The sequence below is a fragment of the Saccoglossus kowalevskii genome, chromosome 14, assembly GCF_978046115.1.
Source record: "Saccoglossus kowalevskii chromosome 14, keSacKowa6.1, whole genome shotgun sequence".
In the NCBI taxonomy this organism is placed as follows: domain Eukaryota; kingdom Metazoa; phylum Hemichordata; class Enteropneusta; family Harrimaniidae; genus Saccoglossus; species Saccoglossus kowalevskii.
The window spans coordinates 10615212-10630334 of record NC_140654.1 but is presented as its reverse complement, the minus strand read 5'-3'; the positions used below and the strand labels follow the sequence as shown (position 1 = coordinate 10630334).

The 15123-nt window shown below is 38.3% G+C and overlaps 1 protein-coding gene across 2 annotated transcripts; it reads left to right on the top strand.

Moving 5' to 3' along the window:
• The first annotated feature begins 9331 nt into the window (after positions 1-9331).
• On the top strand, positions 9332-13409 carry LOC100372991 (activator of basal transcription 1-like). Of its 2 annotated transcripts, none has more exons than XM_078013090.1 (3): positions 9332-9405; positions 11501-11875; positions 12410-13409. In XM_078013090.1, exons 2-3 carry the CDS (start codon positions 11521-11523, stop codon positions 12895-12897), a joined length of 843 nt encoding a protein of 280 aa, XP_077869216.1. In that variant the 5' UTR covers positions 9332-9405; positions 11501-11520; the 3' UTR covers positions 12898-13409. The 2 variants fall into 2 exon arrangements, with proteins under 2 accessions (XP_077869216.1, XP_002739285.2); XM_002739239.4 differs by lacking the exon at positions 9332-9405 and adding an exon at positions 9660-9901.
• The last annotated feature ends 1714 nt before the right edge of the window (positions 13410-15123 follow it).

The window sequence follows — 15123 nt, the reverse complement described above, 5'->3', positions numbered from 1 at the left end:
ACGGTGAAAACGAAAAAAAAATGGGATACCCCTTACTAACACGTTTGTAATATTAACTAGTATTTTCGCAAATGACCAAATGTTTTGATGCGAGATTTGTTGACAACATCATTTTACCCCCACTTTTCATTTGAAAATATTAAAAGATTTGTTTCTGCCAAAATATAGTTAGCACCTGAACACGTTCCTTTCACTAGCTGAGCAACGTGTGATTGTTGTCCTGACCCCCCCTCTTCCGGACAACCCCCCTCTATGATGATAAAGTGTGTGTGAGAGAGACAATTTGAAATACTAGTAATCTCATGCCATTTTTGTGCGAATTTGAGTAAACGACGAAATCTTACTGAAAATTGCAGTCTGGGAGTATTCGTATAGCTTTATTGGCCCGTAGTACGCGACACAGTTTGCGCGAATGGAGAGAAGTATACAATAGATTTCAAATATCAACGCTTTTCAGGGAACGCTGAACGCTGACAATCGATAGGTTCCCCGTTTGTGTGGTCGAATTGACACAATTACAGCCGTTTATTTAGTTGCTTGAAATACCTAATAATATGAAGTTTTAACTCAATTGACCGTACTGTACATGTGACGACATGGCGTAGATGGCGTGCAGCACGAAATGTAATAGTTATGTTAATCTGCTATATTTGCTACGATAAAGAATTTCAGTTTTCGACATTGTGAAATTGTTTCGTTTTTTGGAAGAAAAACTCTGAAAAAAAATATTTTGAATAATTCAAAACTAAATGTATTTCCTATGCACCCATAAATAATATCGTAATTACCGATTACACAAGAATATTACAGTAAAAATAAATTGCTATATTCTCTATATTTTTGCTTTTTATCTGTCTTGAATTATAACTGAAAGAAGCTGAAAGAAATTACAAACTATGTAGTATGACCAACAACTCATATATAAACAATAACTTTAAATGTCACTTTCACTTTGTAAAAATACTGTATTTTTCTGCATAAAAACAAAAGATTTTCACAATGTCGAAAACGAAAAGTCTGTTTCGCAGTGTTGATGACTGTTTGTTTTGAAGTATATTAATTTTACGATATTAACTGACGATCAAGTTAGCATGCAACATCAATATACTGTTACGTTCATAAACGCATATATAAATTGCAAACAACTTGAAAATAAAAATAATACAGACTTACAGCTGTATCATAATTATGGAACGGTGGTTTAGTACGGTAGCACTTTGCGTTAGCGGGGTTTTGTACGGACCGTTATGTCGTAGCTGGGCTTTGTCCGGAGTGTCTGGAAGGGGTTTGGTCCTATGCTCTATTGTTGCGTTGGTTTTATTCTTAGTGAATCGACCAAATCTAGGCTGTTCCACGCGTATGTCGGGATGAGAGTTTCGAGTAAGGATTGTACGATTGCAATGGGTTGTTTGCTTGAGCCGGGGGAATTGCAACTGCACTCGGTTGGCAGTCTAGATCAAGGTTCCAGGATCATCGACGATAGTGGACACAAATAAACGGCACACATTGATATAGTGATAAATAATGATAATATGTATTGAAAATAATAAGAATTAGTAGAGATTACAGTTATACAATGCTTGGAAACGGGAGCGCAAGAGGGCTAGTGGCCGGCTGTCGACAGTACCTCGAGCGTAGCGCTTGGGCCTTCGGCGTTTTATTTTTAATCTCGCGGAAAAATAAGCAAATTAGGCTTGGGGAATTGTCGACAGTAGAGTGTTAGAAGATTGAATCAGGACATGAGTTCCCGGTGTCTTTGTTGTGGGAAGCCGTGTCCCTTGACGCTCGTCGAAGTGGTACATTCCGAAGACCAGTCGTTGATGCCGCACCAGTCACTTGCAGCTCTCCGTCGCGTGACTCAAGTCACAGAATAAGTACTCTTATTCTCCTTCTGAAAGGTGGCCACTGGTAGAATATATGCCAGTTGTTTCTCATTAATCTTTATTGAATAATGGCAATGCGATTCCAATGATTAATACAATGTTCAGATCACATTAATTGAAAAAAAAATAACGAAAGACACTGTGTTTTAATAGAATAGAAACTATTTTATCGACATTAGTTTGGTTGCATTTGTTCGGACACACAATGCCATTATTTTGTTGCTCCATCTTTAGTCTCCCACGTTTATACTGTGAATAATCAACTGTTTGTTGAACTAAAAATTTGATACAGGTATCATAGAAGTGATGCTGGAGTTTTAAAACAATTACTTTGGTCATTGCATGTGTATGTGTGGTATGGCCTTAGCAAAAGAATTACATGTACAGCTGGTGATATTGTCATTGCGTGAGAGCGAACCAAACTGATGCCATATGAGGAAGTTTTCGTTTCAGATAAAAAAAATATGTAAATATACGCCTCCGACCACCTAACATGGCAGAAACAAATAGAACGTTCTCGTTCCAGTGTACGAGACACTCATAGTTCCATTCTCCTTCCCAGAGTTCCTTGCGGTTAGATCGTGGAATAGGCTCGGAACTCTGCCTGGGAGATTGTCATAGTTCCTGTTTCTGTTTGTTATATCACCCTCAACGCTATCTTCAACAGTGGTAGCGGCAAGAAACTGCGTACGGTAAGAATCTGATCGTCACCAAAATTATGAGCTCGTCACCGTCACACCATCGTTGTCCAGGTAACGCTTTGCAATAGCGGAGTTTTGTCCGGAAGTGTCATATCGGGCCCCAGAGCCCGGTTGTTTGTTCGAAGGAGTTTTGATTATTTTGATACTTCTCAGTTTCAAGTTGTCTTGGCCACTTCAAGTTTACGAGTTAGTTCACCCCTTCCTTTGAAGGAGTGGCATCTACCGTTCGGATGGGAATAACAACAAAGTGTACAACATTATTTTATCTCAGTTTTTTTTTTTTATTTCATACGTTTTGTGCCCAACGTTACTGAGAACACACAATATTATAAAAAAAAAGTGAACGCTATCAAATATATATATAAATATAATTGTATATCAAGTATAATTTAGATATTGGTGTCTTGTATCAGTGGCGGCGGCACAGGCAGGAAGGGGGCGGAGGGGGCAATCGCCCCCTCGAAAAATGTTGGGGGAGTCGCCCCTCCAAAATCAAGCTGTAACCCTTTGTGTCAGCAAAATTTGCCCTTCGAAGTGCAGGAAGTAGGGTTTCAGAGGGTATAAATTTCAAAATTGTCAAGGGGGGCATGCCCCGGCCGGACCCCTAGTAAGGTCGGCGAGAAAATCACGCCCCATGCAAAAGGTCGTGCCGCCGCCTCTGCAATATCAGTGCAATGTTCACGTTATTATATTTTCGTTACTCTTAAGAGATCATTTTTTTATTCGTCGAGAGGGTCGTAAAATTGGTAAAATCATTCATGCAAAGTTTATATACTGTATTGATTTTCACTGGATCCTCCATTTATACGGTCAGTACAAAGGATGCCAATTCTACTCAGATGTTTTGGTCGTTCTGAATCGATTCACGGAGTTGAATTAGGTAATTTAAAGTTTATTAACATTAATCTCGTCTAATATGTCATTCCTATGGTCAATGAATTTTACTTCGCACAACGGTCGCAAGTATTTTGTGTTTCATTGGTGTCTAAATGTGTATATATAGCACTAAACCAATTACTATTCATTTGTTTCTTTTACTAATTCCTTCAACGAGCTCATCGTTCTATTACTACTATATTGTATTTGATTAGCTGTGTAGACACGTGGAGTAGGTGTTCTCCTAACTCTCCGTCCATTGTACATAGACCATTCGTGGGTGTTCCCGGTGCGTGTGGCGAGTTCTTCCTCGGACTACTAATATGTGTCAAAGGAGTGACATCTGGCGTTCTTCGTGGGAGGGAATAACAGCAAAATATGGGCTTTATCAAAGTTTTTGTTATGTCATGCGTTTTGTGTCCAATAAAAGACCCGTGAGTGCCGTGCGCGTGACGGGTTACTCTTATATCGTCTAGACGTTGAAGGCTCATTCGAATTGATTTAACGATGTACCGTTTTCGTAGTTTTTTCCATTTATATTTACGCTCCGTATTTCAGAATTCAGTTTTGGGTTGTAAATACATTGTACGGATTGCCAGACGGAGCTACCAATGGTCACATATACACGTAATTGCTAATGATATTCAGGATTCTATTTTTGAATACTCTTGTTGCAAGTAGTCAACTCGTTTATCAAAAAGCGCCAGCACGCGGTAACAGCTATGGCCATTTTGATCTTGGAAAGTGTTTTCGCTGTTTCCCGGCGTCCTTTGTCTTGGTTTGGTGCGCCATGACACTTTAGCAAAAGCGGCGGGCACGAAATTGTGCATGGGGAGAGGGGAGGGTAGATCTGCTCCCAACCTAGCACCGAAGTCGCGACCTTACTGGGGGTCCGGGCATGCTCCTCCTAAAACATTTTGAAATCTAGACCCTCTGAAAAGCTATTTCCTGCATTTTGAGGAGCAAGTTTGCTGACACAAAAGGTTTCCGCTTGATTTTGGAGGGGCGGGGAGGGTTCTTACCACACGCGTTGCATGACAGAACCTCTGGAGGAGTGAGAGATACTCGCATAGTTAAAGTATACGGGTATGAGTCACTGTTTTGCCCCCCCCCCCATCTTAACGACCAAGTCGATCTTTTTTCTTTTTTTACCCAATTTTTTAGATTTTCAGAAATTTCAGCAAAATTTGAGTAATTTTACAAACACATCCATTGTGTTGTCAAAGACACCCTTAGGGTTAATCTTCCACTGGCTGTGGAGCACTCTCACCCAAAATCCAAGCGGAAAACACAGGGACTTGTCAACTCAGGTTGAAGCCCCTAGCTGTAGGTGTATACTCGCCATGACAAACCCTTATGCCATAAATACGCATTAACACTGTACGTCAGCTTAAAGGGCGGTGGTCGTCGCGCCGCGTCCTGTTCGATATGGGACTCATAGCGACGTATACAACGCGTGTAAAATACATTGTTTATTTACATGAAATTCGAACACGCGCTGCGCGACGACCCTCCCGCTTTAATATATATTTACGTAAAATTGTTGTCACATCTAATTTGTAAGCATCGAGAACATTTCAATAACAATATGGATATGTTTCCTAGTCGAGGGGTCTCGTTACAAAAGAATGCAGAGGCGGTAATAGCGGGATATATCCCGCCATGGCATGGATAGTTCATTTTATTTTGCATTCAAAGTAAATATTTATACTCCACAATTTCACTGATGACTAAAATTCTCTTATCGGCGCGAGGTGGCGCCCTTTGACACACGTATTTCGAAGGTTTAGATTAAGAGACCGGGTGATCCCAGTCAGAGAATGCTCACATCCTTGAATCTCAAATAACGTGCACACATGGCCGTTATTTACTATACTAAATACACATGTATATGAATATAAACATACAAGTACTTCGTTTGATTGAGTTGTATTCGCGCTCGTCGCAATTAAAGCTGGGGAGTCGTTACCTGCGCATGCGTTTTCCCGGAAACTTGTACGAGTCACAGCGACGTGTATAACGCCATTCTCCATGCCAGAGTTCCTTGCGGTTAGATCACCGAAAGTAATAGAACTCTGCCTGGGAGATTGGTATAACGCGTGAAAAATGCAATGTCGAACGAGATGCTGTTACAGACATCGGGTTACGGGCATCGCGTTACAAAAACGACCACGCCTATATTTCAGAGAACTTCGAGTTACGGGCAACATACATTTTAGTTTTTTGCTGAACGTCCACATTCAGTAAATCAAACATCGAGTAACGGGAAAACATAGACAATTTCGAGTTACGGGAAAAAAACTATGGTGTCCACTTACTCGAAGTTCGGTTAACTGTAAATTAAAGCTCGAGTTACTAAATGTGAACGTTCAACTAGAACAAAAATCTATGCGAACACCGCCCTTTGCGTCGAAAAATGTTGGGGGAGGGGGCGCCGCCCCTCCATATTCAAGCTGAAACCCTTTGTGTTTCAGAGAGTCTAGATTTCGGCGCGAGGGATGGTGGGCAGATCTCGTTCCTCCATGCAAAATCTCGTGCCACCGCTTCTGTTCACAGACGAGAAAGAAACATAAACATGCCTAAAATTTCTCGTGCAGACGAAGACAAACTAATATTCATTCTGGAAAATAAGAACAAGGAAATACTAATTGAGTTATCAAAATATGATCATAATTGCTAAAATCACTTGAGCAGCGGCTGTTTCAGCTTAAAGTGCCTGTGCAATGCCCACCCTCACGTTTCCCATTTTAGATCTGTATCCCACTGAAATGGGCAGTTATTGATTTTTTTGCTGAAAATCATTACTCGTATCCAAGTCAATTTGGGATATTTCTCGTGTTGTAGCCACGCCCACCTATCCTGAAACGGTCGATTGTTTCCGGATTTCCGACTCTCGCCGAAAGTGCGCCACCAAATGTCAAAATGTGAGAGGAAGTCATACCCCTGAGCCGTAATAACACTGGTCTTTCAGTATAATTTTAAACGATATACATTTTTCAGTCGGCGTTTTCTTTCTTTCTTTTTTTTTGTCTATTTTCTTCTTTTTTTTTTAAAGAGAGAGTTTTTAGCTGTTGTGTTGTGGGCAGTTGCAGTGAAACGTATAGTCATAGTGTAAGTATTCACACGTTTCTAATCGATCCTAAGGTGCGACATCAGTGGACGAAAGCCACTTAACCTCAGATTCATTTTTTGGAAAAACTGTCCTCGTCCATGAAAAAAAACGAATACGAGAGAACCCGGCACCAAAACCAACCCGACACCAAAACGATCCCGGCACCAAAACGATCCCGGCACTTCAGTGAATGAACCTAATCTTACTGTATAAGTCCCTCAATGCAAAGTACGTTCAAAATCATCCACGAAATATGGTTTAAACATCTCGTGATTCATATACTTGTTGTTTCGTATTTGAATCAAGAACTATAATAAATACATTTACTAAGTATCGGTATACGTGCACAGAGGTTCCTCCATGGTAGTGCAACCGACAAACGTTCACGAAATCGACAATCTACTTTTTCGTAAAATCGACAACCAAAAAAACAGGTACGAGTAGCCGGTTAAAAGTATGTGTATATCTGCAAATAAAATAAAAATGTTTGTTAAATCGACATAAATCCAACACAAATGCGTGTCCGTTCAAATTGGTGCCGGGTTCTCTCGTACATTGTGGTGCCGGGTTGGTTTTGGTGCCGGGATCTCTTGTTTTCAAAAAAACAACTAGGTTTAAAGAGAAACGCCGACAACATAAACCTGGCGCAACACTTTTGAAAGAAATAGATTCCCGACCATGATCACCGAGGCGGATTTCAGAAGAGAGAGCGACGTCCGGCAAGTGTTTCAAATCAGTTGACTTTTTTGCGATCCTGATTATCGTTTTATAGAGACATTAATAATTTTGACAGTGACACGAAAACGATGCGTCGGACAAACAGGAAATTACACAGCCCTTACACACTGCTAATTGTTTTCATTTTCGAAGGCTAAAAGTTTCTGAATTGTTTGGTGGTTTGTGTTGAATGTCGAATTCACACCTCTGTTCTTTTTTTACCTCCATTCTTGCAGCTTGATCTGCGTAATAATTTCTGAAATAAGAATCCGGGCTTGGTCAATGTCTTTCCACCAAATAAAGTTTTAATATGATGTTATAATTATGACAATCACGCCATGGATCACGCTAACTCGAATCCACTCTGAATTTATCTGTATGTGTGTCGATCTCGATTATTTTTGTTATCCAATTAAACGCCGCTTTTAACGCACTTGTCCTAGTCGTGACCCGAAGCGTTCACCTATTTCAACAAAATTTCAATTTATTTCCACGCGGCTGTCATTTATTTAGTAACTGTGATTTGTCGTTTTTTAAATTATTTTATAGTGATCACTATGGTCTAATGTTTAGAATGTCAAAATATGTTCTCTTTTATTTTAATTTTGAAAGTTTTACTCAGACGATCGATGAAATAAAACAGTGTAGTGACGTGCCTAGTAACCTGCTAAATAACGAGATAATTCCGACGTCAAATTCTATTTTGTCCAGCGACAGTGTACAAACGTGCGCCGCTGACGATCACGGTGACCAGCTACACCAGAACGAACATATTTCGCATCTAACTCAACCCCATGCAACACAAATTGATACTATGTGTTCATTATGGTCCATTCCTCCTCGACGAACAAGTACATAAGTGAAAATTTAGTCAAAGACGAGAAAACTGCAGAAGAAATTTGCCTTATTTACACGTATCGGCAATGCAAGCTGCCATGCGACTTCCCCTTCTGACGTCACAAGGGAATTTCTGTATGCAAATAAGAAGCTAATGAGGAGCCTCGTTTTAAAATACACAAAAATAAAGTTGCCGTAGATTGAGTTTAAAACACATTTTTTCACTTAAAAAAATAATTCATTCTTAGAAACATAAAAAAAAAATAATAATATTTATGTATCAATGGATAATTTTAGGCGTGAAAATAGCAGCCATTTCACAGGCACTTTAAAGCGGGGGAGTCGTCACCTGCGCATGCGTCAGATGGCCATTTGTGTCGTCACAGGAAGCGCTGTCCCAGCACAGACCTCGCACAGTTCGATACGCGTTACTTATCATAAAGCGCAAGGCCTCTGGAAAGGAGATTGCACGGACCTGAAGATGGCGCGTGACCTTTGGTACGCAGGATGCGGTGTCACGAACTCCGCACAGTTCGATGCGCGTTACTTATCATCACTGCACAAAGCAGCTTTGCATAGAACTCATTTGCATATTCGAATATGTTCGAACTACAAGACCCTGTCGGTTAACAAAGTTATGCGTAAGTCACTTGGTTACTTTAATCACTCAAATAAGACGTTTCACGCCCGACTCCGAATAAAATGTTCTGTTAATTAAATTAAAATATACATGACTTGCGCTAGAAGAGTGCAATCCTTTCCTACATGCCAAAGCATTAGTTTCTACTATAAATGACTAACTTTATAAACTTACTAGAACCTTTGTGTTCTATTGCTGTTAGACGCGCGAAATCGAACCCGTTCAAGCCAGAAATAGTATTGAAATATTCACCAAAATACAAGATGAACGGAAATGTTAGGAAACTCTTTTCAGTGAAATTAGTCTTTAATGTTTCTTTCCCAACTATATACGATAACAGAACGTTTTTTCTTCCAAGTTTTAGTGTATCACGTGCGCCATTTCACTACAGTAACATTACCTTGCGTAACATAGTCCGCAATAAAATGGTTCGTATTTAAGTTTTTACTGAGGTCTGACATTTAATAAATAGTTCGGATGTCACATACGTTTATTTCCACTTTTTGTAGTACGTTTTCAGATGTAACAGGTACAAGAAAATGGCCGTGCGTAGTGAGTTCGCTGGTTCCCGGCGTCCTTTGCGAATGGTGGCTTGGTACGCCATGACACTTGAGGCGGGAACCAGCCAAGCGTAGTGAGGTGATTGACCACAAAATTGAAGGCTGCCTGTAGCAGAGGCACTATTGCGTAAAGCGCAAAGGCCTATGGGAAGGAGATTGGCTGTGTCATTGCAATCTTAATCTCCCCAGGCAGAGTTCTATCACGAATACTTTCGGTGATCTAACCGCAAGGAACTCTGGGAAGGAAAATGGTGTCATTGTTTACAAACAAGCGTCTACCCATGAGCCTTTGCGTTTTTAGCATGTGTGGTTGTCTTCGCTTGGGACTCAATTCCCGCGCGTGTGCAGGTGACGACCCTCCCGCTTTAAACCAAACATTAGTAATTATCACACATATCACGGTTATTAGTTCTTCTAGTAACCGTGCACATATTACACACCTTAGGCTGACCTGCCCACGATTTTCATTGACCAATCCCTAAGTCCCATGGTGCAATTTCCATTATATGAGGTCAAAATGGCGGCGCCCTGTAAGTTGAAAAAACGTGCTGCTTCGAAAAGACATCCGGCGTTTGGTATGTTTAAAACGTTCTTATTGTGTTTCTTTTTTATGTGCATGTGCACACTGTTGTCAGAAGTGTAGTTAAAATGTGTGTAGTTTCATCTGAGAATATGAACAGAATGAACTTTACTTAACGTTCGCCGTTCCCATTGATACTACAGTACATAAATGGATTTAATGCTGCAATATACGATAACCATTTTTGATGATACACATGTATATAAGCACAGTCCCTCAACACCTAAGTAAGCACAGCGTAAGGGACGACGTCAAAAGATCGATGTCGGATAAAAAACTTATTTCCTTTAGTTTGGGGGTGGGGGGGGGGTGTCTGATCTAAAACAGTTTCCATCTTACAAAAACGATTTTATTTTTTAATGAAGTCAACAAATCTTGGAGTATTTGTAGTTCTATCCAATTATGGACAGAAATAACCCGAAAAGGGAAAAAAAAACACAGAAAAATGGTTTGGTTCAAGTGTAAATCTGTGCGTCAAATGAGGTGCATTTGTAAACTCTTTTTACACCCACCCGACAACCAACTGCTATGCAATACTACTGTCCGATTATCAATTTGTATTTAATGATGAATGTAGTCTGACGCCATGACCAATATTTATCAATTAAGTTTCAGTGGGGGGTAGGGGGGTTTGGAAAAAAACTAAAGGAATTAAGTTTTTTATCCGACATCGATCTTTTGACGTCGTCCCTAACCAGGAGGTACAATCAATCGACCGGGCGGTCAGTAACCACAGCGATGGCCGCCATTTGTGTCAACGATCGCCATTACAACATTGAGTAAGAACACTGCTGAAATTTCAAAGAAAATATTGCAGCAGAGTCTGTGAACAATTGCACTGACTGACAACTCTCCTCCTCTGGTCTTATCACTCTTTTATCATGGAAAGTATGTTTTTGCTTGACATCCTTCATTGTGATTACAAAAATAATTACCATGATGTATGTCATTGTACTTCATAATAATTTTTTGGAAGTCTGGTTCATTTTGATTACACATGAATAAAGCAATTCATTAGACTTGTACTTCAGAAACAAATGTAGCACGTGAACAGCAGTGTCTGATCTGGCCGGTGACCTGTGTTGTCTTCAAAACCATCATATGCATGTTCTCAATTTGTTCCTCAAGTAAATAAATAAAACTAATTATTGTGTAAAACGATTTGCTGATAATTTCAGTTTGAAGCAAAAAAAATAAATTTGATTATAAGTTATGCTCTCTCCCCCTTAGTATACCTTTTATGGTTTGATGTAATGTTAATAATCAACACAACAGTCTAGCCAGACAGACTCAGTGTTAGTTATTGCACCCTCACTGTTAGGCTTCAGCTAGTTCACCATTGAACAAATAAAGCACTACAGAAACTAGTGCTGACAACACTGGAGATACTGTAGAATACTTTATTTTTGCTTGGATGAAGGATGATTCAGTGAAAATAAAAATCCAATGAATATACCATTTTTCCTATATATTACATTAAAAAAATCAGTTAAAATAAATTCCATACAAAAAGTCTTTTCAGCGAAAATTAATTTCAGCTAAAATAAAGTATTTTACATTAGGGTTTCCTTATTCAAGCTTCTTTTTTTTTTAGATACAAGAGAGCAAAGTGACATGTTTTCTGAATCTAGAATAAAAAAAATGAAAAAGGTTGTTGATGATGAAGTGGAGGAGGAGGAGGAGGAAGAAGAAGAAGAAGAAAAAAAAGAAGAATATATTACTGATGATGATGGTAGTGGTGATGACGGTGGTGAGAGTGCAGAAGAAAAAGAAGAGGATGACGATAGAGATGGAGATGATCTAAAGAAAGAGAGGCTAAAAAGAACAAAAGATGTAAAAAAAGCAAAAGACAATAGAATAGCTGGCATTGTATATTTGAGTCGCATTCCACCGTATATGAAACCTAAAAGACTGAAGTTGATGTTGAGTCAGTTTGGTGAAATAGGACGAGTTTATCTTCAACCAGAATGTGAGTAATTTATTATACACAAAAATAAACAATTAAATATACAAATAACACGTGTCTAACAACAGGAGAAGCTGAGCTTCTACTAAACCTTCATAGTCACCAATTGTGAGGTACTTTTATAAAGTTGATGAAAACCCATTAATGCCACTGCCTAACAGAATGGAAGCCCGGAAAACCAATTATTAAATGCCAATGCCTCACAAAACCGAATCCCAGGGACCGATTAATGCCACTGCCTCACATAACCAAAGTCCAGCGAACCCATTAATGCAACAAACTCGCATCATGCCACTGCTTTCATATAATTTTGCTTTTCGAAAATTATCATCAACACAAATAAAGGGTTGACCCTGTAGCGTGTGTGAGTGCGTCCCAGACTCAATAGGGAGACTAAAACAACTGGCTTGGGATTTATTCATTTATGGTTAAGACCATTTGAAAATTCCCCCAAAGTTTTATTCCGTTTATTGAAAACCAGCAGCCAGTTAAAATGTATTTCTTTGTTGTGCTGACGTCTCATGTCATTTATTGCAGCTAAACAGAAACGAAAAGAAAGGAAGAAACGTGGCGGCAACTCATCAAAGTCTTTTGAAGAAGGTTGGGTAGAATTCAAAGATAAGAGCATTGCAAAACAAGTTGCTTGGTCATTAAATAATACTCAGATAGGTGGTAAAAAAAGAAACCGATATCATTACGATATATGGAACATTAAATATCTACATCGCTTTAAATGGACTCAGCTTAATGAAAAAATTGCTTATGAGCGAGCAGTGCATGACCAGAGAATGAGAACTGAAATTTCTCAAGCGAAGAGAGAAACAAATTTTTATTTAAAGAACGTGCAGAAAAAGAAGATGCTAGACGAGATGGAAAAGAAGAAAAAGCGGAAAGGCGAAGAAATGACAATATTTGAAAGGAAATTTAAACAACGACCAACGGAGGATGAGATTAGATCAGATAAACTAGAAAGAAAAGTTTCAAAAAGATCATCAACTGATTTCTTACAAAAAATATTTAAATGAATTTTGGAATGTTTGAGATTAGACAACAAGTCTGTGTCAATGACTGTGTCTCGGGAACCATATCGAACATGACACTGCGATGACAGTGACGCATAAATTATAGCTAATCATATTACCATATAAGACTTGATCACTGGCTGTGCTTTATTTTCTTTTGTTTCGCTGATGCAAGTTTGAAACCCACTTTGACCTAAAAAAAGGTGGTGCGGTTTCATTTCTTTGTAATAAGATTATTTACCACAACAGCGAGATATGTTCAAAGTTTATCATTTATTAAATTATGCTAAAATTCCTGCATTAAAAGTTGATTCAGATCATTAAAACATCTATTCATCTAAACAAAAACATTATTCTATACATAATTGAAAACAAAAATATAAGAGGGGCAGATTTCAAACTGACGCTTGCACCCGATGACGGAGGCAAAATCTAGTTTTATTTTTGCCTTCAGCATTCAACTGTATAATGTGTCAATTTCTTTTGAAATTAAACCCACTTCTGAATATAAATAATTTGTGACATACATGTTTTTATTGGGAAATCATTGGGAAAAATGATCTTTCAATGTAGAGCTGGTAACTTGTAGGCAGGGGAGATTTGTTAAAAAAATGTTACCAGCATATGTCACTCCAGTGATGCGCACTGATTTGCTATGATGCAACTAGTTTAATTCACTAGTATGTCATTGATGCAACTGAAAATCATACATTGATGGAGTAATCTTACTATAGTTATTGAATTTGTAATTTGGTAAAATTAAATTCACATTTTCTAAACAAAATAAGTGTAAAAATATCAGAGGCCAAAACGTTTTTGTATGTGTCAAAAGTCATCAATACAGTCACAGCAGTCAACAAGCAGACTCCACTTGATTTTGGAATTCCATTTTGAATCTGAATCCCTACAAAATTATTCATGTTGAAGGGCACACTCGTATGAGTCAAAGTACAAGGATTCTTCTCTAATATAAACTCAAAGAGAGCTTAGAAAGAACTACTTTGTGCTGAGAGTATTGGACATGCATAAAAAGTTAATTCGAAATTACTTGTACTTGAGATATTGATGGAAAAGCTGAAAACTAATTATACAAATCCGAAAATTAATATGAACAGATTTGAGTGATAAACAAATGAGGTCTGCACAATGTAACAGTCCATCTATGTACCTAGTTCCATTGAAATGAATTATGAATTATTATGCTAATTAGGGAATTAATATGAACTGATTTTAACCCAAAACATATCAGGTTTGTACCAAGTTTCATTGAAATGAAATAATTAGTTTAGTAATTAGTAAAATTAGTTAATTATGCAAATAATGCAATTAATATGTACAGATTTCACAATTAATCAGGTCTATTGTCCTACAGCATCCATGTACAAAGTTTCATTGAAATGTGATGATTAGTACCTAAAATATAAGTTGACAATTTAGGTAATTAATATGCATAAATACTTACCGAAAACAAATTGGGTCTCTGCATAATCCTAGTTTCATTGAAATGTGATTAGTACTCTAGATGCATTGTATCAGTGGAAAAGCTGAACATTAATTAATTGTGCAAATTAGGGTAATTATTTACTCTAAAACCAATCAGGTCTCTGCATAGTCCTAGAGAATCTATGTGCCAAGTTTCATTGAAATGTGATGATTAGTACTTGAGGTATCAATGGAAAAGCTGAAAAATAACTAATTATGCAAATCAGGTGATTAATATGTACTGACATTACCTTTAAAACTATCAGTTCTGTTTAGTGTTCTATGACATCTATGTACCAAGTCTCATTGAAATGTGATGACTACCAGTAGTACTTGAGATTAAAAGTGGAAAAGCCGAAAATTTACCAATGATTATGCAAATTAGGTAATTAACATGCACGTTTTTTTTATCTAAAACTAATCAAAACCTAGCATTAGTTCAGATCATCTATGCACTAAGTTTTATCAAAATCCAATGAGTGGTTGTTTAGATATCGATGTCATGGAACAGCTGACAATTAGCAAATTATCATGCAAATTAGGTAATTAATATGCATGGATTTCTACCAAAACCTAATCAATCTGCGCATTGGCCCAGAGCATCTGTGAACCAAGTTTCATCAAAAACCGATGTATGGTTCTTGAGATATCAGTGGAACAGACGGACACACATAGACACGCTAACTGCAAAGACTCCCGCACACCATTGACGCTGCAGGTCGTCCTCTTCTACGTCTGTGCTGGAAC